The sequence below is a fragment of the Salmo salar genome, chromosome 29 (assembly GCF_965601325.2).
Source record: "Salmo salar chromosome 29, fSalSal1, whole genome shotgun sequence".
NCBI lineage: Eukaryota > Metazoa > Chordata > Actinopteri > Salmoniformes > Salmonidae > Salmo > Salmo salar.
In genome coordinates, this window is record NC_138319.1 from 4,280,029 (window position 1) to 4,307,467 (window position 27,439).

Here is a 27,439-nt window from a genome sequence, read left to right on the forward strand (position 1 = left end):
AAAATATATTCCTTGCTGCTAATAGGGCGCTGGGGAACTGTCTGCTCCTGCGCCCCTCCAGGACCGCCCCCGAATAGGCATGTTGCAAATACTCCCTACAGCACAGAGCTCTCTTAGCGGTAGATGCTGAGTGCAGGGAACTAGTACTACACGGCAACGCGACCCTACGCATCTCCAAGGTAAAAAAGTCTATACATGCGTATTTTCAGGGTGATGATAGCCGTAGCCTATGTGTGAAATGTAATACAAGAAAACAACGAATTTTATATGGTATCGAGTAATATTTAGCTGTGTCCGCTGGATACATATTCGGCAGAGGGAGAGAAGGTTGAAGAATGCTGTTGGCATGAAGTAAACAGAGCAGAGGCGCATCTGCTAAGGATGCCTCAATTTGCAACCTCAGTCTGGCTGGCTGGTGATCTTCATATCTGCTGCATTTGCTAGCATTTTATCTGTAGTTAGCTCACTGTAATGCCGATAATAAAATGGGATGTAAAGATAGGATACAATTGGGGAATGGATGACAGAGCAACGAGGACCACGAACGGAATGACCATTTACAGATTTATTTTTCAACTTCCATATTGAGTGCTAGCTAGCTTCGCTGAAGCATTACCTGCAACGGCACTTCAGACATACCTAGCAAGCTATACTGAACATTTAGCAAAATTTCGCGGGTTTACAATATAGCCAGCTATCAATAGCTTGCTGAAGATTAGAATAACAAACATTGTGGCTCTCTGTACAAGATAGTTATCTAGCAAATATTATATGTTTTTCCTAAAGTTTAACATTACAGTGTTTAATCCAGTGAGCACGAACGCCTTCAATCTTGCTATCTTCACAGGGCAGTTATATTTGAAATATGTGTAACTAACAACAAATGACAGTGAGAATAGCAATGACCCAGCAATGGGATATGGTTGGTATGTCAAATGCAGGCGGCTAGCTTTGATGTTTGTCGCACCTGCAACATATTCTCATTCACATGTGCGTCCACATTTGCAACAACAACCAATCATCACTATATCATCACTACACATTTGTCCCATTTCGTCGAACTTTAAAAACGTTTACACGTTTAAAGCGTTTCGTTCTACAATAGAGTTATGCTGGTGGATTAATAGTGACAATTTAACAACAATAGAGACATTTACTTACAGATTTGGGCTATACGCGATGTGCATGTGTCTTATACTGACTGTGTTGACAGACAGAGAGAGAACCAGCGCGTGCTGAAGTGTAAAATCTCAGGGAAATGACCTATGGTGATGATAACAGGCGCGAGGGGACAAGGTCAACAACTGATGGGATGTATGCTCATGGTCAACTAACTAGACTAGCATAGGCTACTCCATTTTTAATACATTCATAGTAGTCGGCCACACTGCTTGTTAGTTCAGTCTACAACTGCAGCATGAGGACCATCAGGTCCGTTTGTATTTCTTGTCCTCTTGTGAGTAAACAAAAACATAGCAAGATGGTGATACCTATATACAACTTGAGGCCATGATGAGTATTGCACAAAGAATGAACAGGGTAATGACTTGTTTCACTTCATTCTGACATTTCAGATTGTCTAGCCCATTGCTCATTCTGTGATGCTGTATGAAAACTTGACTCTACCACTTATTCCCACTTACTTGGTCTGTTTTTTGTCACCTAGGAGGAGAACTCAATATAACCTTTAGGGAGAGAGGAGTGGGGTTGAAGGAAAGAAAAGAGGAAGAGAGTTTTGCCAGGCGTCACTTATCTTGGATTACATGGAGAAAAGTAAGGTCTGCTTCCTGAAAACACTGATAATGAAGGCCAAATGTAACATGCCTATGTAATGAGTCTAGTGATTTTATAATATTAGTAATAATAACCTCTATAACTGAGTGGTGACCAGTCCACGCAATACTTTTTAAGATCGGCTTGTAAAATCACCAATGAGAAAACCAAAGCCCTATTGTGATTGTGTATAAATGGAAAATTATACATACAGATGTAGGAGGCCATATGAAACGAAAAGCATTCGAATGGAGTAGAGGGGGTGTTGAAAGCCAGCCAATGTCTTTCTCTTGACCTTTCCCATAGTGTCCTCTAGAGCAGCGGTCCCCAACCTTTTTTGCACCACCTGCAAAAAACCTGTCGTCTCATATAGACAATATTTTCCCAGACTTTAGTTCAAGTAGGTCTAACGTGATATTATAAAAGACCATATAATAAAAACATTGCAACTCACCATGTTGCTGTTTGTCTCCCAGCAACAAGACGGTTGATTGTTAGACAGTGACATGTTCCTTGTGTCCAGTCTACTCTGTAATTTCGTTTTTGTTGCCGTCATTGCGGAAAACCCAGCTTCGCAGAGATATGATGTTGGAAATAGAAGCAACGTTTTAAGTGCTTTTGTGGCTTTCTCAGGATATTCAGCCTTGATTGAAAACCAGAAGGTCGGCAGAGATTAAGTTATCTCAAACATACTTTTAAGGCCACCGTCATTTGCAACCACAAGGAGTTGATCTTCTTCCTGCATGGACATGGACGATTTACCTGGGACATTCACAAATGGGTCGCAGATCCATTCCTTCGCACTTCGTGGGTCTTTGGCGGTTGGGAAGTAACGCTCAAGCTCCGTTGACAGTGAAGCTAGGTGATTGCGCACCAGCTGGGAGAAAGACTGCCCAGTCTCAGTCTCTCCCAAAATCCCTGCTAATGTTTGGAACATGTCAAATATGCCCATGTTCACTCGCCGTCCCCACAGTTCCCATTTGGCTTTGAATGCAGCCACTTCATCTGCCAACTTACAGACCGTTGTCATTCTCCCCTGAAGTGACAGATTGAGTTCGTTGAGCAGGTTGAATATGTCGCACAGGTAAGCAAGTTTTGTGACCCATTCTTTGTCATTGAAATGTGCTGGCGGTGTTGACTTTTTTTCTGAGAGAAAAAAAAACACGCTTTTTAAGTTCTGCCCACAAATTTTTATAGGATTGAGGTCAGGGATTTGTGATGGCCACTCCAACACCTTGACTTTGTTGTCCTTAAGCCATTTTGCCACAACTTTGGAAGTATGCTTGGGGTCATTGTCCATTTGGAAGACCCATTTGCGACCAAGCTTTAACTTCCAGACTGATGTCTTGAGATGTTGCTTCAATACATCCACATCATTTTCCTCCCTCATGATGCCATCTATTTTGTGAAGTGCACCAGTCCCTCCTGCAGCAAAGCACCTCCACAACATGATGCTGCCTCCCCCGTGCTTCACGGTTGGGATGGTGTTCTTTGGCTTGCCTCCCCCTTTTTCCTCCAAACATAACGATGGTCATTATAGCCAAACATTTATATTTTTGTTTCATCAGACCAGAGGACATTTATCCAAAAAGTACGATCTTTGTCCCCATGTGCAGTTGCAAACCGTAGTCTGGCTTTTTTATGGCGGTTTTGAAGCAGTGGCTTCTTCCTTGCTGAGCAGCCTTTCAGGTTATGTCGATATAGGACTCATTTTACTGTGGATATAGATACTTTTGTACCTGTTTCCTCCAGCATCTTCACAAGATCCTTTGCTGTTGTTCTGGGATTGATTTGCACTTTTTGCACCTAAGTACATTCATCTCTAGGAGATAGAACGCGTCTCCTTCCTGAGCGGTATGACGGCTGCGTGGTCCCATGGTGTTTATACTTGCGTACTATTGTTTGTACAGATGAATGTGGTACCTTCAGGCATTTGGAAATTGCTCCCAAGTATGAACCAGACTTGTGGAGGTCTACATTTCTTTTCTGAGGTCTTGGCTGATTTCTTTAGATTTTCCTATGATGTCAAGCAAAGAGGCACTGAGTTTGAAGTTGGCCTTGAAATATATCCACAGGTACACCTCCAATTGACTCAAATTATGTCAATTAGCCTATCAGAAGCTTCTAAAGCCATGACATCCTTTTCTGGTATTTTCCAAGCTGTTTAAAGGCACAGTCAACTTAGTGTATGTAAACTTCTGACCCACTGGAATTGTGATACAGTAAATTATAAGTGAAATAATCTGTCTGTAAACAATTGTTGGAAAAATTACTTGTGTCATGCACAAAGTAGATGCCCTAACTGACTTGCCAAAACTATAGTTTGTTAACAAGAAATTTGTGGAGTGGTTGAAAAATGAGTTTTAATGACTCCAAGCTAAGTGTATGTAAACTTTAGACTTTAACTGTACGTACGGTCACTGTGGGGACGACGACGTAGATGCACTTATTGATGAAGCCGGTGACTGAGGTGGTATACTCATCAATGCCATTGGTGGAATCACAGACCATATTCCGGTCTGTGCTAGCAAAATGTATTTAATTTTTTTAGCTTTTATGTAACTGGGCAAGTCAGTTAATAACAAATTCGTAGTTACAATGACGGCCTACGCCGGCGAAACCCAGACGACGCTGGGCCAATTGTGCACCACCCTATGGGACTCCCAAACACAGCCGGTTGTGATACCGTCTGGAATCAAACCAGGGTGTCTGTACTGACGCCTCTAGCACTGAGATGCAGTGCCTTAGACCGCTGCTCCACTCGGGAGCGCAGTCCTGTTGCGTAGCATCCGCGTCATCTAACCACTTCCGTATTGAGCCAGTCACTGTTACTTCCTGCTTTAGTTTTTGCTTGTAAGCAGGAATCAGGAGGATATAATTATGGTCAGATTTACCAAATGGAGGGCGAGGGAGAGCTTTGTATGTGTCTCTGTGTGTGGAGTAAAGGTGGTCTAGAGTTTCTTTTTTTTTTCTATGGTTGCACATGTGACATGGTGGTAAAACTTAGGTGAAACAGATTTAATGCCAGCAACGGTTTGTGGTGGTAAATAGACGGCTACGTATAATATAGATGAGGACTCTCTTGGTAGATAGTGTGGTCTACAGCTTATCATGAGGTACTCTACCTCAGGCCAGCAATACCTCAAGACTTCTTTAATATTATACATCGCGCACCAGCAGTTATTGACAAGTAGACATAACCCTGCCCCTCGTCTTACCAGACATAGCTGCTCTGTCCTGCCGAAGCAAGGAAAACCGAACCAGCTCTATATTATCCGTGTCGTCGTTCAGCCACGGCTCTGTGAAACATAAGATATTACAGTTTTTTATGTCCTGTTGGTATGATAGTCTTGACCGTAGATCATCGAGTTTGTTTTCCAGTGATTGCACGTTGGCCAATAGAACCAATGTTAGTGGCGATTTACTCACTTGCCTCCGAATCCTCACAAGTCACCTCGACCTTCTCTGTGTCGCCGCCTTTTTTTCACGCAAATGACGGGAATTCCGGCCTGGTCTCCGGAAAGCAAGTATATCCTTTGTGTCGGACTCATTAAAGAAAACAAGTCTTTGTCCAGTTCGAGGTGAGTAATCGGTGTTCTGATGTCCAGAAGCTCTTTTCGGTCATAAGAGACGGTAGCAGCAACTTTATGTACAAAATAAGTTACAAACAATGCAAAAAAAACTAACAAAATAGCACACTTGGTTAGGAGCCCATAAAACCTCAGCCATCCCGTCCGGCACCATTATAAGTGATCATTGATTCACAACAGTTAGATTTTTATTTAACGAGGCAAGTCAGTTAAGAACAAATTCTTATTTACAATGACAGCCTGCTGGGAACAGTGGGTTAACTGCCTTGTTCAGGGGCAGAATGACAGATTTTTTTCCTTGTCAGCTCAGGGACTCGATCCAGCAACCTTTTGGTTACTAGCCCAACGCTCTAACCACTAGGCTATCTGCCGCCTAAAATGAAGCAGTAGACTAAAACGCATTGTCTAGACAGAGAACAGATACTCAAACAACAGGCAGTGTTAACAGAGAGGTTAATGTTAGCTGTGACTTCTTCAGTTACATTTGTAATAATGTTATTACAATCTTATTTCTCTGGCATTCTTAGATTGACGCTTTATCTTTTGGTAACATCACTGAAGTTTTTGAAAGAGAACAGTACAGACACTCACCATGTAAATAGAGAGGGAGAAACTCCTTGAGATGCACCTAAACAAGTTTGTCTCTGGGGTTTGAGTTCAGTGTGTGCGTGTGCTTGAGCGAGAGAGTGTGTGTGAGTGTGTGCTTTGACACATACCCTCCTTTGGCAGGGTTGGTGTGAGAAAGTAAGGCCCGTTGGATGCACCCGGGAGACGGGGGTAAAGAGGGAAGTGGCTCATTAATTCCGGCAGCACTAGAGGAGAGGAAAGGAAACGGCTGGTCAGCACAGCCACAGCGTTCCAAAGGCGTTGCATGGATGTAGCCTGGCTAAGTGACTCATACTGTACCAATTCAGTTTCCATCACTTATCTCAAAGAGCCATACAGCAATAAGTCAGTTAGCCAGAGGACCCCCCCCCCACACACACACACACACACTTTTTGGTCTGTTGCACTTGTTCTGTAGGATGTTATTGAGTAGTTCACAAGATAGCAGCTGACACAGATTTTGCCTTATCAAAGAGTATGACATCAGTCATGTCGTGATATCAGTCATTAATTTTGAGTTCTGGACATATTGTCTCAGAAGTTGTTTTGATTATTTCTCCTTTCTTCCCTCCTTCACTGAAGACTGAGTGTACAGCTGCCTGCCAAGTCTGTCCATACCTGATTAGCAGCGGGTTAGTGTACTGTAGTGTGTTAATCCTTTGATCACAGTGCTTCTGTCTGATAAAACATGCCTCTGTCATCTGAAGGTTGCCCCAGAACATTGATGAGAACTAATGACCATGTAAAGACAAGCTGAGCAGTGGACAGGGTCAAAAACAGAAATATAATTACTAGAATGGAACATAGGAACATCTCCATTCAAGTCAACATTCCGTAATACTATTTCTATGTGTCAAAAAACCAAAACATCTCCTGGGATATAGTGCTGGAGAGTTAGTCATACTTGATGCAATTATTTTGGGAACTGCATAGAACTGTATATCAGGGGCTTAAACCTGCTAATGTTTCAGACAGAGGCTTTTCAATACGTTCCAAGAAGTATTTTACACTGTAAATGTTATCATATGCTTGCATTGGCAATGTCTTTTGGAACAACGAGTTTCTGACAATGCTTTTACATGTTTCGTTTTAAAACGAGTGGGGTGTAGACTAGAGGTCGACCATTTATGATTTTTCAACGCCGATACCGATTTATTGGAGGACCAACAAAAAGACGATACCGATTAATCGGACGATTTTTATATATATTTGTAATAATGACAATTACAACAATACTGAAGGAACACTTATTTTAACTTAATATAATACATAAATAAAAGTCAGTTTAGTCTCATAAATAATGAAACATGCAAAAACACAGTGTTAGAGAAGAAAGTAAAAGTGCAATATGTGCCATGTAAAAAAGCTAACGTTGAAAAGTTCCTTGCTCAGAACATGAGAACATATGAAAGCTGGAGGTTCCTTTTTATCATGAGTCTTTATTCTTTCAGTGAAATTCGGAACCGTTCCGTATTTTATCGAACGGGTGGCATCCATAAGTCGAAATATTGCTGTTACGTTGCACAACCTTCAATGTTATGTCATAATTATGTAAAATTCTGGCAAATTAATTAGTCTTTGTTAGGAAGAAATGGTCTTCACACATTTCGCAACGAGCCAGGTGACCCAAACTGCTGCATATACCCAGACTCTGCTTGCAAAGAACGCAAGAGAAGTGACACAATTTCCCTAGTTAATATTGCCTTCTAACATGAATTTATTTTAACTAAATATGCAGGTTTAAAAAAAATATACTTGTGTAGTGATTTTAAGAAGGGCATTGATGTTTATGGTTAGGTACATTTGTGCAACGACAGTGCTTTTTTCGCGAATGCCCTGATAATACCCTAACTAGAACTTAATGGGAATTTTAGCTAATGTTCTGGGAATGTTCCCGGTTTGCTGGGCATAGATTGTTTGGGGGGGTTGAAATGACGGGAAAACAACGTTGATTCAAACAGTTTATGCCCAGTGGGCTATTGCATTGAGTACAACACTAATATGCAACAAAACATTCCATTTTGATTTTTTGACACACTGCAATGCTGTCCGTTATGTTTTTGGCTCATCAGAATTTGCTTTAACCTCAATTGACGAATCAGCAGAGCATTAAAAAGATGTATGACACTGTTTGAGTAGATCGATCACTCTAGTGTGTCTGAAGTGAATTAAGTCTGGTCTGTAATGTGTTACTGACTCCATTGAAGAACAACGTAACATCCCATCCCAACCTATCTGGTCCATCAGGGCCTTTGATACGGCAGCCACTGACTCGCTCACTCGCTCCCACTCTGTCAAGTTTTGGAGGGAAAGGATGGATGCATCCCTACTGGCACTCTATTCCTTATAGGATGCACTACTTTTGTGTGCGTCCCAAATGGTACACTATACCTTATAGAGGGAATGGTATGCCACTTGGAACGCAGAATATGTGGAGTGAACAACCTACACCCACTCCAGTTCGCATACCGCCCCAATAGATCCACAGATGATGCAATGTCAATCCCACTCCACACTGCCCTTTCCCACCTGGACAAAAGGAACACCTATGTGAGAATGGTGTTCATTGACTACAGTGCAGCATTCAACACCATAGTGCCCACAATGCTCATCGCTAAGCTAAGGACCCTGGGACGAAACACCTCCCCCTGAAACTGGATCCTGGACTTCCTGATGGGCCGCCCCCAGGTGGTAAGGGTAGGCAACAAACACGTCTCCCACGCTGCTCCTCAACACTGGGGCCCCTCAGGGGTGTGTACTTAGTCCCCTCCTGTACGCCCACTACTGCGTGGCCAAACACGACTCCAACACCACCATTAAGTTTGCTGACGACACAGTGGTAGACCTGATCACCGACAACGATGAGACAGCCTATAGGGCTGAGGTCAGAGAACTGGCAGTGTGGTGAAACCTCTCCCTCAATGTGACAAAGGAGCTGATTGTGGACTACAGGAAAAGGCGGGCTGAACAGGCCCCCATTAACAACAACTTGGCTGTAGTGGAGCAGGTTGAGTGTTTCAAGTTCCTTGGTGTCTACATCACCAACGTTCTATCATTGTCCAGACACACCAAGACAGTCGTGATGAGGGCACGACATAACCTTTTCCCCCTCAGGAGACTGGAAAGATTTGGCATGGGTCCCCAGATCCTCAAAAAGTTATACAGCTGCACCATCGAGAGCATCCTGACTATTTGCATCACCGCCTGGTATGGCAACTGCTTGTCGCTACAGAGGCTGGTCTGACCAGTGGTCTGGTCAGACGCTACAGAGGGTAGTGCGTACGGCCCAGTACATCACTGGGGCCAAGCTTCCTGCAATCCAGGACCTATATAATCGGCGGTGTCAGAGGAAAGACCATAGAATTGGCAGAGACTCAGGTCACCCAGGTCATAGACTGTTTTCTCTGCTACCGCACGGCAAGCAGTACTGGAGCGCCAAGTCTAGGACCACACTGCTGCTACTCACTGTTTATTATCTATGCATAGTCACTTCACCCCTACCTACATGTACAAATGACCTCTAACCTGTACTCCTGCACATAGACTCGGTACCGGTACCCCCTGTATATAGCCTTGTTATTGTGTTACTTTTTATAAATTTTCACTTTAGTTTATTTGGTAAATATTTTCTTAACTCTTCTTGAACTGCACTGTTGGTTAAGGGCTTGTAAGTAAACATTTAAGGTCTACACTTGTATTCGGCGCGTGTGACAAAGTTTGATTTGATTTGATGGACGTAGTACACATGTTCCAGCCAGGGTCCCTCACCCTCAGTTGTTTAACCTGTTATGGCTAGGGGGCAGTATTTTCATGGCCGGATAAAAAACGTACCCGATTTAATCTGATTATTACTCCTGCCCAGAAACTAGAATATGCATATAATTATTAGCGTTTGGATAGAAAACTCTCCAAAGTTTCTAAAACTGTTTGAATGGTGTCTGTGAGTATAACAGAACTCATTTGGCAGGCCAAAACCTGAGAAGATTCCTGATAGGAAGTGCCCTCTCTGACCATTTCTTGGCCTTCTACACTCTCTTTATTGAAAACTGAGGATCTCTGCTGTAACGTGACACTTCCTACGGCTCCCATAGGCTCTCAGAAGGCGGCAAAACGCTGAATGATGCCTTTGCAGGCCCAGGCTGAAAAACGGTAGCGCATTTGGATAGTGACAGACAGGCAAAGAGAGGATTGAGACAGCGAGAGCGGACACAGTGGGCTGGGCTCGGGACAGAGGGGACCGGATAGTTTCCCTGTCACACTACCACACCACCCGGCCCTTATAGTGGAGGGAGCCCCACATTATTCTGGGCTGGAGTAACGGTGTGGATGAAATATGGCCCTGTGTTTGGCCATTTGTTCCATTTGGGCTCAGGTCCATGGCCCTGGTCAAAAGTAGTGCACTATATAGGGAATAGGGTGCCATTTGGGAAACACTCCTACTCAGCCTTCGCCACAGTGTCTCAGAGAAACATAGAGGCTTGTCCTGTAGAGAAATCTGATTGGTAAACACTTGCGACACTGCCACTGTTCCCTCAAGCCATCGACGCACATCCTCAGGAAGTGCCGAACGGGGTCCGCTGGACGATGATGTCACAAAGCCAAACAATAAAGAGACTGTTAGTGCAATGTTTTTGGCCCCTCCCCCAGTGGTCTGGTCAGGTTTCCAATGATATTTGGATCAATACAGAACTGTGGCTCCTCTGAAGGAATATTTGAAGCATGGAGCAGATGGGATGTCCTCCTCTGGGTCACTGCTAGACCTGGGTTCAAATACTATTTAAAATCTTTCAAATACTTTTGCAGTTTTCTTTACCCTGCCAGATGGATGGGGTTTGCCCTTTTGCAAATATTCTATTAGTTCCATTGTAATAGGATAGCTCAATCAAGCCTACCTTAACCTCTATGGGCTAGGTGGGACGCAAGCGTCCCACCCGTGGTGCACTCCATCAACAGCAGGTGCATTTCAAGAGCGGCAAATTTGAATCCAAATAAATGTCAAAATTCAAATTTTTCAAACATACAACTATTTTACACCCTTTGAAAGATAAACATCTCCTTAATCTAACCACGTTTTACGATTTCAAAAAGGTTTTACGGCGAAAGCATAAATTTAGAGTATGTTAGGACAGTACATTTACAAGAGTTGTGTGTAATGTTGTGCCAATTCAAAGACAGGCGTCACCAAAACCATAAAATCAGCTAAAATGATGCACTAACCTTTTACAATCTCCAACAGATGACACTCCTAGGACATTGTGTTAGAACTAAAAATGCATGCATTGTCTATCAACTTCATATTTATATCCAAAAACAGCGTTTTACTGTGGCGTTGATGTTCAGGAAATCGTTTCCCTCCAATAACCGGCAGTCAAGTCAGCGTCACAAATTAAATAATTAAAATTAGAAAACATTGGTAAAATATTATATTGTCATTTAAAGAATTATAGATTTACATCTTTTGAACGCAATCAACTTGCCAGATTTAAAAATAACCTTACTGGGAAATCACACTTTGCAATAATCTGAGCACTGTGCCCAGAAAAATACGCGTTGCGATACAGACTAGACGTCATGTTGGGGAGATCTAAAATCGAAAATACTATGTAAATAATCCATTACCTTTGATTCTCTTCATCAGATGTCACTTCCAGGTATCACAGGTCCATAACGAATGTAGTTTTGTTCAAAAAAGCTCATCATTTATGTCCAAAAATCTCCGTCTCGTTAGCACATGATGTAAGCCAGCCGGACTTCTCGTCATGAACGAGGGGAAAAAATATATTTCCGTTCGTTCAAACATGTCAAACGTTGTATAGCATAAATCATTAGGGCCTTTTTTAACCAGAACATGAATAATATTCAAGGTGGACGAATGCATAGTCTTTTATAACGTATTGGAACGAGGGTACCCAACATGAAGTAGCGCGCCAGGTGTCTAATGGGACATCACCGTTCCATGGCTCTTGTTCGGTCAGATCTCCCTCCAGAAGACTCAAAACACTTTGTAAAGGCTGGTGACATCTAGTGGAAGCAATAGGAAGTGCCAAAATATTCCTAAACCCCTGTGTTTTTCAATGGGATAGGTTTAAAGTCAATACAACACATCAGGTATCCACTTCCTGTCAGAAAATGTCTCAGGGTTTTGCCTGCCAAATGAGTTCTGTTATACTCACAGACACCATTCAAACAGTTTTGGAAACTTTAGAGTGTTTTCTATCCATATATAATAAGTATATGCATATTCTAGTTACTGGGTAGGATTAGTAACCAGATTAAATCGGGTACATTTTTTTTATCCAGACGTGCAAATGCTGCCCCCTAGACCCAACAGGTTAAAATGTGGTTTGCACATAGTGTCATATCTGGCAAGGCTTGAATACATTTGTTGTTTAGGCCTAGCTAGTGGAGACTTTGCATCATTTTGGATTTAAGATTGTGAAACCAAGTTTGCAGTTTAAGCTGAATTTGACAGTGAGCTAATTCATCAGTAATACATCCAGTATTTACTTTGTGCGATGTTGGAAAATACCATACTCACTTACAGAAATGTGCCTGTCCATGTAAAATACTCAACATTTAAACATGAGAAAGTATGACTGAACCAGAGCCAAGAGTCAATCCCCTAATACTAACAGGTTTAAAGTTTTAAATGAGAAAGATAATCGCATTAGAGGGCTGATCATACAAAGAGAGAGCAGCATTTCACACACCTAGAGTAGAGAGACACGTAATAACCTAGCTAGTATCACTACAGACTCTAATGCTCAGGTGGAAGATGGGGCAACACAGCTACACAATGTCTCCAATCAGGGGCTATCAAGTGTCTCAAAGTATGAGTTCTGATTTAGGATCAGGTCCCCCATCCATATAATTATGATGTAAAACTAAAGGCAAAACTGATCCTTGATCAGCACACCTAGACACTTTGTGAATGCGGATCCTGGTCTTCAAGACTTTGCAAAAGCTGCATACTGTAGGCCTACGCTACATGTACATTTTTCAATGTGTAGTATGTTGTAATGAAGGAATACTTTATAAAAATGTTTTAACTTACTCTACAGTAGTACACTACTACAGGCTCTTCCTCCTATCTGTACTTATGGGGCTAATCCCAGAATGTGTTGGTATAAACTAGGCTAACTCTTGTTTGGGATAGAGTGACACGAAGACTGTCATTAGTATCTGTCCAGTAGTACGCTTTTGTAAACATCACTTACAGAGATCAGTACAATACAGGCAGAGCGTAATCCACTCATATTACCCAGGCTTTCAGGCATATGCCCAGGGTTCAGGAATACCCTCAGGGCTTTCTGGAGCTGCATGGCTGGCTAGCTGGGTGGGTAATTATTAAAGCTACGCCCCAGATTAGGATTTGGATGTGGATAGAGGCCGAGACACACACATGTACACACACACACACAGTCCTGGTGGTGCAAGCAAGCTGAAGCACGCGAGATGAGGGGAGCACTGCTAAGACTGTTACATCAAGAGCCACTGCAACACTGACTACTTTCCCAATCCCCACTGCTGATTTACCAAACATGGGCTAGCTGACCAACCGCTGCCTCAGGTCTAAAGGGAACACTGTCCTTATTACTTCAGTTATTATTACATAGTTAATTACATTATATTTATCACTAGCACCGTTATTACTATTATCATTAGTAATGATAATAATTATATTTTGGGTTGCTCTGACTAGTGTTGTCGATTTTCCTGCATGTGGTGGGCTTAGTATCAGAGCTCTGTCTCGGACTGAGATGGAGAGAGTCCTGTTGTGGGGCAGAGAGGAGGAGAGAAGGGAGAGGAAAGGAAGGATGGGGAGAGGAAAGGAAGGATGGAGAGAAGAGAGGACAGAAAAATAATGGGGAGAGGGGACGGGAGTCCTGTTGTCAGGCAGAGAAGAGAGGAGGGACGGGGAGAGTAGAGAACAGGAGAGGGAAGGCAGGGAGGCAGACAGAGCGGTTGGTTCGTTCTCTTCCCTCTCTTCTCTCCTCGCCTCCGTCCAGTCGGGCAGTTCTCTGAAGAGAAGGACACTGAGACAGAGGGATAATGATTTTATTGGCACCTTCCCTTTCACGCTTTCTAACTCTCCCCCCTCTCTCTTTCTCTCCTGTTTTCCCAGTGATGGCCTCATCAGCTTCGCAGCTGTGCTCGGGCTCCTGTCGCTGTGTCTAGCAACCAGGTCTGAGTGACGCCCCCCTCTACCAGTCCCCTACAACCCCATCCCAAAAACAACACCAGCAAAACAAATGCGACCATGTACAGCGTGGATGACCTGCTCATCTCGCATGGATACAAACTGCCCCAAAAAACCTCTACCTCCCCTCCTGCTGCCTCCCCCACAACCCCGTCCTCTTACGATAACAAGCGTTATGGCGACCCGTCCTCCTGCCGCCAGGAGATCTTAGAGAGCCGGTCCGGTGGTGGTCATGGAACAGTGAACGGGTATGAGATACAGTCTGGGCCAGGGGTCTATGTGTTCAGCAACAGCACCAGCAGGCGTCCCCAGCCACCGGCCCCGACCAAAGGTGGGAGTGACAGGAATAGCCAACCACAGAGGATGGAAGCCGACAGCGGTAACCAAGGTGACGTGCACTCCTTGGCCGATTCTCTCACGACAGATAGCGGGTGAGTCTGCTGCACAGAGCTTGTTTGGCACAAATAGATTCATGGAAAGGTGGACTCCGTCAGTCAAGAAGTTCTGCATTGGGAGTTTGCTCCCTTTCTCTCTTACTTCCCTTTCCCCACTCTCCCTCCCACTCTCCCTCTTCCTCTCCTAATAGACATGGAGTTGGGGTAATGTCCTCCCTCCCACCACCTACCACCTACCTACCTACCTACCTACCTACCTACCTACCTACCTACCTACCTACCTACCTACCTACCTACCTACCTACCTACCTACCTACCTACCTACCTACCTACCTACCTACCTACCTACCTACCTACCTACCTACCTACCTTTATAAAGCCAGTAAACAGGGAGTTTGGGTAATGCTTTTCTCCTCCCCTAACTCCCTCCCTCCTCTTCTCTATAAAGCCAGTAGATAGGGAGTTGGTAATGCTCCTCCCCCCTCCCTCCCTATTCCTATCCCTCTAGTAGACAGGGAGTTTGGCTAATGTTCCTCTCTTCCCCCCAACTCCCTCCCTACCTCCCTCCCTCTATAAAGCCAGTAGACAGGGAGTTGGGCTAATGTGTTCTGGAGTCTTAATCTGCCACATGGGACAGTTGTGTTGTAAACAGAATAGAGCTGCTGCTACTGCTGATAGACCCCAGCACCACTGTCTGAGCATGCCCAGTTCTACAGACAGAATCAGCATCCCAAATGGTACCTTAAATCCCGATATAGTGCATTACTTTTCACCAGAATATAAAGGGAGTCCATAAAGCCCCATTATGTCCTGGTAGGGCACTGTATAGGGAATAGGGTGCCATTTTGGACGCAACCAGACAGATTGGGATGTCTGCTCGTCGTATCGATATCCTCACTCTTAGTCGCCACACAGAGAACCTCCCTTAAGCACACAGCATTTAAATATGTAGGCTATACGAAGAAGAGATGCTGGCTGCTATATTTAATTTAGTTCACGAGTTATGCAATGGAAACCTTTCCTGGGGAATGTCCCTGAGTGTTCAAATTTAGGATTTTTACAGAGACACTTTTTCTTTCATCTCTGCCTTTCTTCTTGGCAGCTCGAGTAGCCTAGTTGCAGTACCAGTCCTGGAGGATTGTGTATTTTATAGCTCTGAACATACAGGACGGTTAATAGCATACATCACTCATAGAGATCCTATAGCTTAATTAATTATATATGTAATTCTATGATATCAGTGCCCAATGCCACTCAAATATGTACTATTTGCTTATAGAATAGTCGTTTGACCTTGAATACAATCCATGGATACGTTGATGATATTAGGCAACGTAATACAACCTGCATATCCCCTACCTTGGCCTCAAGTCCAAACAGTGCATTTGATTTGAAAATGTAAGATAATCAAATGTGCCACTTTTTGAAATTGTTGTTGCTGGGGTGTTTTTAGCTTAGTTTTAGAACGTACATATAGAATATTCCTAATCTTTCCACTAGGAGGTGCATATAATATCCGCTGATGATTGGCTAACTAGACTATACTATATTATGGGAACTTACCTAATGATCACGCCTGCCTGTACTGACAATACATGAAAAGGGCAGGTCAGATCACGGATGGAAAATCAGCCTCCCTCAGCCCATAGGGTGCACACATGTGCACGTTTGTTAACATGTTCAGTAGGAATATCCAGAAACTGAGATTTTGAGCTTGCAGAGAGAGATAATAAACACAGTATATTGTTCTGCAAATCGGATATGCTGTTATGAAGTCTTCAGATACAGTACAGTACACTATCAGTAGCAGACTGATAGCAGACTGACTTTAGTAGTCTAGTGGTGGCCTGTCTGTGGTGGTCTAACTCCCCCTAGTGATAGAGGGGCACAATGACAGACACATCATCACAGTCATCTACTGGAGAACTATTCCTGATGTGTCCTGTGTGTGTGTTCTATGGTCTATGAGCGAACCATTGGTTCTAAGTTCTAATACTGTGTCTGTTCTGTGTTCTAGGTTATAATGTGTGTTCAGTGTGTTCTAGGTTCTGATACAGTGTGTTCTGTGTTCTAGGTTCTATGAGGGGCCCAGAGGGGTGTATTCTCATCACAAGGGCCCCAGAGACTTGTCCTACTGGAGGAGGAGGGGCCAGGACTTCAGCATTCTCCTGGACTACGCTGACTTCAGAGCGCCCCGTGGAGGTGGTACCTATAGGAGGACAGAGGGGGTGCAGCAGCAGCAGCAGAGACAGGAGGTGATTTGATTCTTTGATTTGTTTATTTAACAATTCAAAATGAAATAGTCCTCTATAGTATACTACCTTTGACCAGAGCCCATGGGTGCACTAAAAAGTAGTGCACTATATTGGGAATATGTTGCCATTTGGGAACAAGCCAAAGACCATTGTGGTTCTGTCCTCTGTCTAGGTGCCCCCAGAGGACTGCCAGCAGCGTGAGAAGCAGAGCTGGGCAGCCCAGTCCCAAGCTCAGGCCCAGACCAGCTCCAGACAAAGAGAGGCAGCACTGCAGCAGTGGAGGATGACCGCCGTGGATAGGAAGTGTCAGAGCCTGGGCACGGACGAGTGGCGGCCTGCCGTGGTGAGCTTCTCCTGTCAGCTTTCAGACAGCGAGGGCGAGAGGTGGTCTCAGGCTCAGGAGCAGTATCTGCAGCAGCGCCACCTCCGCACACCGGATGGTGCTATGGTTGTAATGGGTCCCAGGAACAAAGGGAAGTCCCAGTCTCTGCCCAGGATGCTGCAACCGGACAGCCTGCAGTACGTGGAAATGTCTGGGTCTATTGGGCCTGGGCAGGACGTGCACAGGAGGGTCAACGGCCACCCAGGGTTTCATTACGACCCTTACAGCATATATAACCACAACCAGGCCGGGGTAGGGGACAGGGACAGGTGGCCTGAGAATGACAACAGACCCTCCAGTCAGGCTAGTATGACTAGCCAGGTCAGCCAGGTGAGTCAGGCTTCTCAAGTACCAAAGGTCCGGTACAGCCGTCCCCTGCGACCTCCGTCCTACGAGGTGCACCAGCAGACCCGGGGGAGCTCCGAAACGCTCTCAGGAGACCCAGAAGCAGCATCAACCCCCCAGGCCAGGGACAGAACTCCCCTTCCTCACCCCATTATAGGTGACCCCAAGTTGGACTATTATACACAGGATGGAGGGTCTGGCACGGAGCCTCCGGGGTATATCGCTCCCCCATCGTATCCCCCCAAGAGAGCTCCTCGACCTATGAGAGGAAGCCATGGAGGTCACAGGGGCTATGGAGAGGTCCCTGTCAACTACAGGTAACAAATTATGTAGCTTACCTACTCATGATTTTATATTGCTTTTTTTCATTTGCTATTGAAGCACTTTGACATTATTTTCTGTAATGAATAGTGCTATAGAGAAGAATTTGCTAAATGACCAAATTAATGTAAATGCAATGTACAATTTAGAAGTTAAATAAATGATAATGTGTTATCAGGTACCACCAGATGTACCAGCAGAAGCAGCAGATGCGTGGGACCCCAGACCCCTGGTTTGGTAGCAGACACACCGGTGGAGGAGGGTCCTGGCCGGAGCCTCATAGAGAGAGGAGTGTACCCCTCAGAAAGCAGCACTACACTGGCTACAGTAAGCAGCAGCACCAGCCGGTCCTGGGTCCTGACATCCAGTACATCCCCTTCGACGACCCACGCCTCCGACATGTGTCCCGGGGAGGAAACTCGTCTCTATGTGGCGGAGGTAACTCCATGACGGACGCCGACAAGATCCGCCACATCCGTAACTCCACATTCTCCGAGCTTCCCAGTGTCACCGTGTCAGACCACTCGTCTGATGACAGTGCCTTTTTGTCGTCCGCTTCCACGGGGGCCCCACCTCCACTTGCCAGCACGCCAGACCCGGCCAGTCCCATGCCGCTGAGGTCTGCTAGCGACTATGACAATAACAATAACAGGTGGCAGCAACAGCAGCAGCACTGTGATTTGCACAAAGAGACTGGCTCACTAGATAACTTCCCAGCAGCAACTTCCCAAAACTGTAACAGGTATAATCCTAAACCAAACCAAGGTGGTCCCTCTGCCTTCCAGCCACCAGCCCATGCTCCGCCAGTGTGTTACATTTCCAGCTCGGATCAGGGCTTCTTGGAAAAAAACATCACACAGGTGAAGAAGATAGTTCCAGGAGACTTAGGAGTAGACAACCTCAATAGGAACTCTAAGAGGAAGGCGCACAGTGAGACCATATTCTGCCTGGTGTCTGTCCCTATCCACATGCAACAAACCAATAAAGACTCAGTCTCAGCAGCAGACCAGAATAATAACGAGAATATGCCTGCCAGTCTGCGAAGTATTCTGCCAATCGTGAGCGTCATCGCCACAGAAGACAACCAAAACACTGTGGTCCAATCCAAATCAGAGAACAGCCAAAGCCTCTGTAGCAAGTCTTTATCAGACATGGGTCTTAAACCCCCATCCCACACCAGCAGCTTCACCTCAATGAGAAGAACCAGGAAGGGTCCTCTGAGGAAGGAGATAGTAGACGCCTGGTCACTCCAGGCCAGTGCTGACAAGGAGCTGTGCTACGCCGGCTCCTGGCCCGGGGACCAGTACAGGAACCAAGAGACCCAGACCAGCTCACCCGTGCCAGTGAAGGGTACTGGGGGGACAGGTCAGCCTCAGAGTCCCCCTGGAGGACAGGGTCAGGGAGGACAGGGGAGGCAGGAGACAGGCCCTCCAGCCTCCGATACCACCATGGACAGTGGTGCAGGCACCGACTGCAGCTCCGGCTCCTATGGTGTGGACTATCCCATGAAGGACCAGAAGAACCTCCACCCATCCAGCAACAGCGCCTTCTCCTGTCTCAGTATCAGCCCGGCCCAGCCCCTGTCACTCCCACCCCAGCCTCCACCCCCTGTGCCTGGGGAGGGGAGAAACCAACAGACCTCCACATCCAGGAAGACTGGTACTACCACATCCAACACCACCAAACCCCCAGTCAGTGCCAATGCTAACATCCAGGGCCAGGTGGCGTTCGGACAATTCCTGCTGAAGCCGGTGAGCCGGCGGCCGTGGGATGCCATTGAGGAGCTGGAGAGTTTCAACAAGGCTGCAGGCGTAGATATAGACCAGGTCCAGAAGAAAATGAAGGTCCAGCCCAGGAGACCCAGTGTCGACCAGTGTATAAACGACCTGGACGAGGTCTACAGGAACATCATGGAGCTGAGCGGAGAAGACCCACAACAACAACAACATCAGCACATAGCCCCTCCGCATCTGGACCCTGAGAGGGAGACGGTTAGCCTTCCAGACCAGCGCCTGAATAACAAACCCAACAACAACATCCCTACCATCATGCCAAGGCTAGACAGCTGGGGCCCTGGCTCTACCATTGACCCAGACTACAGGGAGGTGAGGAGTGCTTTCTCCAGGCCCCAGCCCCAGAGCAGAACTAGCATTCTCAGACTGAAGAGAGAGGACATGGCTCCCACTGCCACCCTAACAGAGTCCACTGGCTTCAGAGATTACAACTCCCACAATGCTAAGGGTGACCCCAGGGTAAACTATGACTCCAGACTGACCTACAGGCAGGAGCAGGACATCCCCGTTGCCAAGGAGTCTCTACTGAGGGACGTGGGGCTCACCGTCTGCACTGAGGTCCCTGGAGGCACCGTAGAGCAAGGCCAGTATTGTGGCCGCCCATTCACACTGATCACACCATTAGACCACAATGAACTATGTCAGAATGTACAGCTATCAAGGGAGAACCGAGACAGATACTTTTTTGCCAAGAACAACCAGGTTAAGGTTGTGAACATCAGTGATGGCAATAATAAGGAAGAGCTTGGCTCCGCTAAAGTAGTGGAGGAGGGGATGAAGGTAAAGAAGGATAACGTGCCCATCGTGCCACCCAGATTTAGGGGGCATGAGCCCAATCTGAACATCCGCAGGGCCCGGAGTGAGAACAGCACGTCGCCCAGAGATAAAGGGTCGCAGGGGACACCACACACCGGCAGATTGACTAGGGAGGCCGCGTTTGCGTTTGAGGATGACGACTACAGATGCAGCGTCAGCTCCGATCCTCTGAGTTGGCATAACGTTGCTACGTTGGCAGATGTACACCTGGAGACCCTGCTGATCAAGGAGAAGGCAAACAACCAGCCCACAGAGGACCTGAGTAATCTATATGAGGTGAAGTGTGCCAAGGGGATCCCTGAGAACGAGACAATGGAGCAGAGAGCAGCCAGGATATTGGGGATAGACGTAGCCCCGGATTCACTGCGGGGGATGGTCCAGGAGAGAGAGGAGGAACAGAGAGAGGAGGAGGAGTCACTGCAGGCGGTAGAGGAGGAGCAGAGAGAGGAGGAGGAGTCACTGCAGGGGGTTGAGGAGGAGCAGAGAGAGGAGGTGTCACTGCAGGGGGTTGTAGAGGAGAGAGAGGAGGATAGGCAGGAGTACAGAGGGGATGAGGGAGAAACTGTCATAGGTGAAACACAGGAGCACAGAGACAACACAGAGACTGAGAGAGAGACCCAGGAACTCAGTCCAGAAGGAGCACATGCTGTGGAATCACTAGGCAGGGTCGAACAGAAAGCAGAGGAGCACAGAGACAACCCAGAGAATGAGGATGAAACTCTAATAGGAGAAACACTGAAGCACAGTCCAGACGAAGACGGAGATACAAAGCATGTGAGAAGAGGATACGAGCAAGTGATGAAGGTACAGGTATCCATGGTTACCTTGGAAGAGGAGACGATAGAAGAAGAGGAGGAGACAAGAGGAGGACCCAGTAAGGATGTCAGCTTATCAGTATGTGAGGACAAACATGATGGAGGAGACAGAGAGAGATTAAGCCACCCCTCCATGATGCTGGACCTGCCAGAGTTTCCCCCTAGCAGCCTCCCCTTGTCTCTGCCTGTGACCCCAGATGAGGAGCTGGCCCTTAGCTTGCTGAGTGTGGGTGGAGGAGGGGAGAGGAAGGGGCACATTGGTGGTGCCTCCCCCAGACTCTCATTCTCGACGTCGCCAGGCTGCACAGAGAGTATGGTCCACTTGGATGAGGTGTTCTCAGTCTCCTGCGTACTTATCAGGAGTTTATACTCATTAGAGCCAGAGCAGGAGACAGAGACAGAGGTAGTGGCTGAGCAGGTAGAGGTAGAGGCTGAGCAGGAGAAAGATGAGGGGATGAGCCAGGGAGAGAGAGAAGAGATGGAAGAGGAAGAGTTGTGGATAGAGTCAGAACCGGAGGGGAAAGAGATAGACGGGGCAGACAAGAGAGAAGATGAGAGCATAGAATCGGGAGAGGAGAAAGAACTGGAGGAGTTGAAAATAGAGGAGAAAGAGCAAGAGTTGACAATCAAGGTGGAGAAAGAGCTAAAGGTGAGAATTGAGGAGGAGAAAAGAGGGATTCAGGAGGAAGAGGAAAGAGAAGTGCAGGAGGGGGAGAAAGAACCAGAGGAGGATAAAACAGAGAGGCAAGTGGAGGAGGAAGAGAAAGAGCCAGAGGTGAAAAGAGAGGAGGAGAGGAGTGAAAAGTCAGATGAAAAACAGCAACAGGAGGTTCGGCCAGAGCTGGTGTCCAGGCCAGTGAAACCTCCTCTCCTCCCCAAGCCTGTCCCCATGCCTCGCAGCGGCACGGTGGCCAAAAGAGAGATCACCCTTCCCCTGAGCTTCAGTGTCTCTTCCTGTGGCTCCTCTACAACCCTAGAGGAGGACGAGCTGCTCTCAGGTAGGAACATGGACACACACACACGCCTTTAACAATAATATATGTAACTTACATATTTATATAGGACTTTTCATACACTGGGGGAAAATAATCACAAAATCTACAATATACACATGTATGTTTAGTACTTTGTGTACTTCATCTTTGTGTAAAACTCTTTATCTCCTGTTTTATTTAAAGCTTCATTTTATCATGTTTATCACAAGAGGGAGCTATCATCCTAGCGTAACATGAAGGATCAGGATGGAATTTAGAAAATATTTGATATACATACTGCTGGAAAACGCACTAAGAACATTGTCAGATAAACAAGTCGGGAAATTCTGCTCTTGTTGGTTTTGTGACATTTTGACCCAAATGAACAATTTAGGTGTTTTTATAGAGGGAGAGGAAGGTAAACCACTCCAGAACCTAGCAGTTATCCCAGTTGTACGATATAACTTTTTATGGGGTTGGTTTAGCGGGTGTGGATGGAAGAAGGGAGGGAAGGACAAGCCAAGCCATTGTGTGAGCTGGGAATCCACAGAGACACTGGGACTTACTGAAACACATTGTTTTAGAGATAAGATGGATTTCCCTAGCCTGGTCCCAGATCTGTTTTTGCTCTGCCAGTTTGGCGTGATAATGAGAGACCAATAATTGGCTTGATAGCACAAACAGACTGGCAGTAAGGATTTCCCTCATTACTGTATATGGATTATCATCATGAATGTCTGACTGGATTGTGATTGATGTCATTTTTTCTCCTCAGACTCCTATGATCCTAGTCGAGTGGAGAGAGTGTAGCCTCTGACCTCTATGAATACCTTCAACATCTGGGGGGAATCGGCTTTGATCACCGCTCCGTCCGCCCATCCGTCCGTCCGTCAACTTTCCAGTCAATGCCTTGGTTAATGCCTATATAGTTCTTTTGAACAGAGCTCTATGGGGACTGGTTAAAAGTACTGCACTATATAGGGAATAAGGATGAAACTTAATCTCAATCAATGACCCCCCCCCCCAACCACTGTGCCCCCTTTTCACCAATACAAGCATTGTTTAAGCAACAGCAACAGTTCATAATATACCTGCCTGACTCTGACCTGGTGCTCCAATGGTCTTCTGACTGCCAAACAAGAGAATTACTGGGACCCATCTGTCTTCTGGCCTTCATCCTTCTACTCACACTCCTCATCCTCCTCTTCATCATCTTCTCCTTCCAGACGCTTCCAGTCATGAGCCAACCACTGTTGCTTAACGGGGTGATTTTCCCAGCCTGTCCTATCTGGTATTTTGTTTTTGTGTTGTTTGTGCATCCCAAATGGCACCCTATTACCTTTATAGTGTAGTACTTTTGACTAGGGCCTCGGTCAAAAGTAGTACACTGTATAGGGAATAGGGTGCCGTTTGGAATGCGGCTTTGATTTTCTTGGAATTACATGTCTGCCATCGACTGTCTCCCAAGACAACAGCACTGTAGTTCCTATGAATGTAAAGAAGTGCTTATGCTTTTCAAACACAAACAAGTACTTTAAGACGAAACCACAATAAGACAAATGTCTCGTGTTACAATCAGTGTTACCGTCATAAACCAAATGTAAATAATAATAATAATAGAGGTTTAAGGTTTTGTTCCAACAGACTTTTGTGATGTTTGTTGCTGAAAAACGGTATATTTTATTACCTGTGTTGAAACTTACACTGAGTATACAAAACATTAAGAACAACTGCACTTTCCATGACATAGACTGACCAGGTGAATCCATGTGAAAGTTATGATCCCTTATTGATGGCACTTGTTAAATCCACTTCAATTAGAGTAGATGAAGGGGAGGAGAATGGAATGTATACCATTCAGAAGGTGAATGGGCAAGACAAAACATTTAAGTGCCTTTGAACGGGGTATGGCAGTATGTGCCAGGTGCACCAGTTTGCGTCAAGAACTGCAACGCTGCTGGGTTTTTCACACGCAACAGTTTCCCATGTGTATCAAGAACGATCCACCACCCAAAGGAGATCCAGCCAACTTGACACAACTGTGGGAAGCATTGGAGTCAACATGGGCCAGCATCCCTTTGGAACACTTTCAACACCTTATATTGTCCATGCCCCGACGAATTGAGGGTGTTCTGAGGGCAAAAGGGGGTGCAACTCAATATTAGGAAGGTGTTCCTAATGTTTGGTATACTCTGTGTATATGTCAAAGAAAAATCTGATTTTGAAGCTATACTCTTCAGATGTTATTACCGATTGATACATCTCTCCTGTTCTCTACACTTGTGTGTTTGTGGCTTGGCCGTGAGGCCTGAGAATGTACTTATATGTCAGGCTGGATCAGATTGAGAATAGCCTCGTCCCAGACTTGTTTTTGCCAACTCCTATATGGAAATTGCCATGACCGTTGGCATGACAGCAAGACAGATCTGGGGCCAGGGTAAATGTATACAGTTGAAGTCGGAAGTTTCCATACACCTTAGCCAAATACATTTAAACTCAGTTTTTCACAATTCCTGACATTTAATCCTAGTAAAAATTCCATGTCTTAGGTCAGTTAGGATCACCACTTTATTTTAAGAATGTGAAATGTCAGAATAATAGTAAAAAGAATGATTTATTTCAGCTTTTATTTCTTTCATCACATTCCCAGTGGGTCAGAAGTTTACATGCACTCAATTAGTATTTGGTAGCATTGCCTTTAAATTGTTTAACTTGGGTCAAACATTCTGGGTAGCCTTCCATAAACTTCCCACAATAAGTTGGGTGAATTTTGGCCCATTCAGGCATTTGGAAATTGCTCCCAAGGATGAACCAGACTTGTGGAGGTCTCCAATTTTTTTTCTGAGGTCTTGGCTGATTTCTTTAGATTTTCCCATTATGTCACGTAAAGAGGCACTGAGTTTGAAGGTAGGCCTTGAAATACATCCACAGGTACAGCTCCAATTGACTCAAATTATGTCAATTAGCCTATCAGAAGCTTCTAAAGCCATGACATCATTTTCTGTAAAAGCTGTTTAAAGGCACAGTCAACTTAGTGTATGTAAACTTCTGACTCACTGGAATTGTAATACAGTAAATTATAAGTGAAATAATCTGTAAACAATTGTTGGAAAAATTACTTGTCATGCGCAAAGTAGATGTCCTAACCAACTTGCCAAAACTATAGTTTGTTAACAAGAAATTTGTGGAGTGGTTGAAAAATGAGTTTTAATGACTCCAACCTAAGTGTATGTAAACTTCTAACTTCAACTGTATATAATACTGGTGTTTGTCACTCAGAGCAATACTGTTGTTGCACAGGGCTTCTCTTGGGGCTGCTTTGAGTGAGCAGCCGAGAGCCTGTGTATTAAAGGCTCAATCCCAGAACGACCCTTAGATACACTACGGTCTAGGGGTCCATTTGGGATGGGGCCTAAGAAATCTCATTACACATCCATGTGTTAAATCTGTACCATTTGGTACTAAGAGTACCAGGGGTTGCACTGCTTAGTAATGTTATTGGTCCCATGTCACCTGTCTGTGAGTTGCTGGTGGTTTTGCATTGGTGGTATCCCTCAGGGGTGAATGTGAGGACCGTTACATTTTATTTACAGTGCCACCCCCCCAACATGACTGTGCCAAAGTGTGTCAAGACTGTCAGGGTGATGTGACAGGTTAGAGTCTGTTTTTTCAGCATCAACAATCGTAGCAGCATTTCATTTCACAAAAGTATTTATGTTTGTTAATCACACCTCATACTGTACAAAATAAAAAAGTATATTTTAAATCTATTTTTAAATGTTAAAGGTTTATAATTAACCGTGCAATTTCATTTGCTCACATAAGTCAATGTGAATATATATTTTTTTGTAATTAATGAATTTGGTGTTGTAATGAATGATAGACAGCCATAACATCTCTGTGTGCCTTGTACACATTTCTGATTCTGTGGGAAAAGTCAATATTAGTGCACTATTTAGGATATAGGGTACCATTTGGGATGTACCCAATGTTTATTTGTGTTCAACACGTACAATTTATCTACTGTAACTAAGCTAATTTCTTCATTTCAACTGGACATGTTGTAATTCATTGTTAATTGTATATGAATAAGACAAGTTTTAGGTATTTTGGAAATCAAAAATGCATATTTTTGAAATAACTTTTCTGATATATACTGTAAAACGTAAATTCATGAACCTGATAAATGTAAGCGTTGAACATATCAAACGCCTTGTAAGCTGGCAAAGAATTCTTCACTTTCGAATTGACTTCTAATTGTTATACACCTTGATGTTTTTGTTAAAATAACTGACTTGCATATTACATAAGCCTAAATGCAAGTCATTGTGCATTATCAACCAGTACTGGTTGAAAGATCTCGTTCTGAACCAAAACAGTTTTCTGTGTATAAAGACTTAACATAAACAAAACATTTTGTCTGCTTGCTACAAACATACTGCTATTTTCTTTACCCCTTGTTTGAAGTTACATGGTATGGATGAATGTTACGGGATCTGATTCAAGACATGCATAAGCAGGAAGTCAGTTTGAGCTTTAGTTTGTGATACTGTAGTCCTGATATCAAGCACAGGATAATGTTGATACCCTAGAATTAGAATGATTCTAATTCTAAGAATAATTTTACTTCTAAATTATTCTAATTCTATGGTTTACACTACCAACACTCAGTCCTTCCCTGTAACTCTAGGCTAGGTTCCAGGTGGACTATAGTTATGTGGACATTGTAATATACCTTTTGTACTGCAAGGTATTTATAACATAGACTATTGTTGCACATCTTGCTGTGATATTTTCTATTTTCATACAGTCTTTATATCTTTTTTGTAGACGCATACAGGCATCCATTCTTTTGTTTGTTCTTGCATGTAATGCGTTAGATGTTATGGAGAGAAAGGTATTTGCATATAATTGCATTTGGTACTATAGTATACCTGATAAGCAGCCGTTATATATTTCATATAATGCATATTTTATTTTCAAATTTTTACGGCAAGTATTTAAAATGAAAGCAAGGTATTTTTTTGAGTATTCTAAAAAGGGAACTCTGTGTTTAAAGGCACATGTTTGTCTGTATTCATGGTATGATCATTAAAAATGAGCATACATACAGTCAGAGTGTGCTTCTGTTGTATAACATTGCAGATTATTAAATAAACTTTGCATGTAAGCTA

At 44.6% G+C, this 27,439-nt stretch overlaps 1 protein-coding gene across 2 annotated transcripts; it reads left to right on the forward strand.

The window, feature by feature from the left end:
* On the forward strand, nt 1–27,439 carry LOC106590045 (uncharacterized). 2 transcript variants are annotated; one of them, XM_045710889.2, is made up of 7 exons: nt 1–179; nt 1,667–1,773; nt 14,095–14,600; nt 16,639–16,819; nt 16,992–17,863; nt 18,046–22,289; nt 23,041–27,439. In XM_045710889.2, exons 3-7 carry the CDS (start codon nt 14,230–14,232, stop codon nt 23,073–23,075), a joined length of 5,703 nt encoding a protein of 1,900 aa, XP_045566845.2. In that variant the 5' UTR covers nt 1–179; nt 1,667–1,773; nt 14,095–14,229; the 3' UTR covers nt 23,076–27,439. The 2 variants fall into 2 exon arrangements, with proteins under 2 accessions (XP_045566845.2, XP_014036032.3); XM_014180557.3 differs by lacking the exon at nt 1,667–1,773 and having other exon boundaries at nt 2–179.

Coding starts and splice junctions, on each gene's coding strand:
- LOC106590045 (XM_045710889.2), top strand. CDS start 14,230: ATGTACAGCGTGGATGACCTGCTCATCTCGCATGGATACAAACTGCCC. Junction 14,601..16,638: donor TCTCTCACGACAGATAGCGG/GTGAGTCTGCTG, acceptor TCTGTGTTCTAG/GTTCTATGAGGGGCCCAGAG. Junction 22,290..23,040: donor GGAGGACGAGCTGCTCTCAG/GTAGGAACATGG, acceptor TTTTCTCCTCAG/ACTCCTATGATCCTAGTCGA.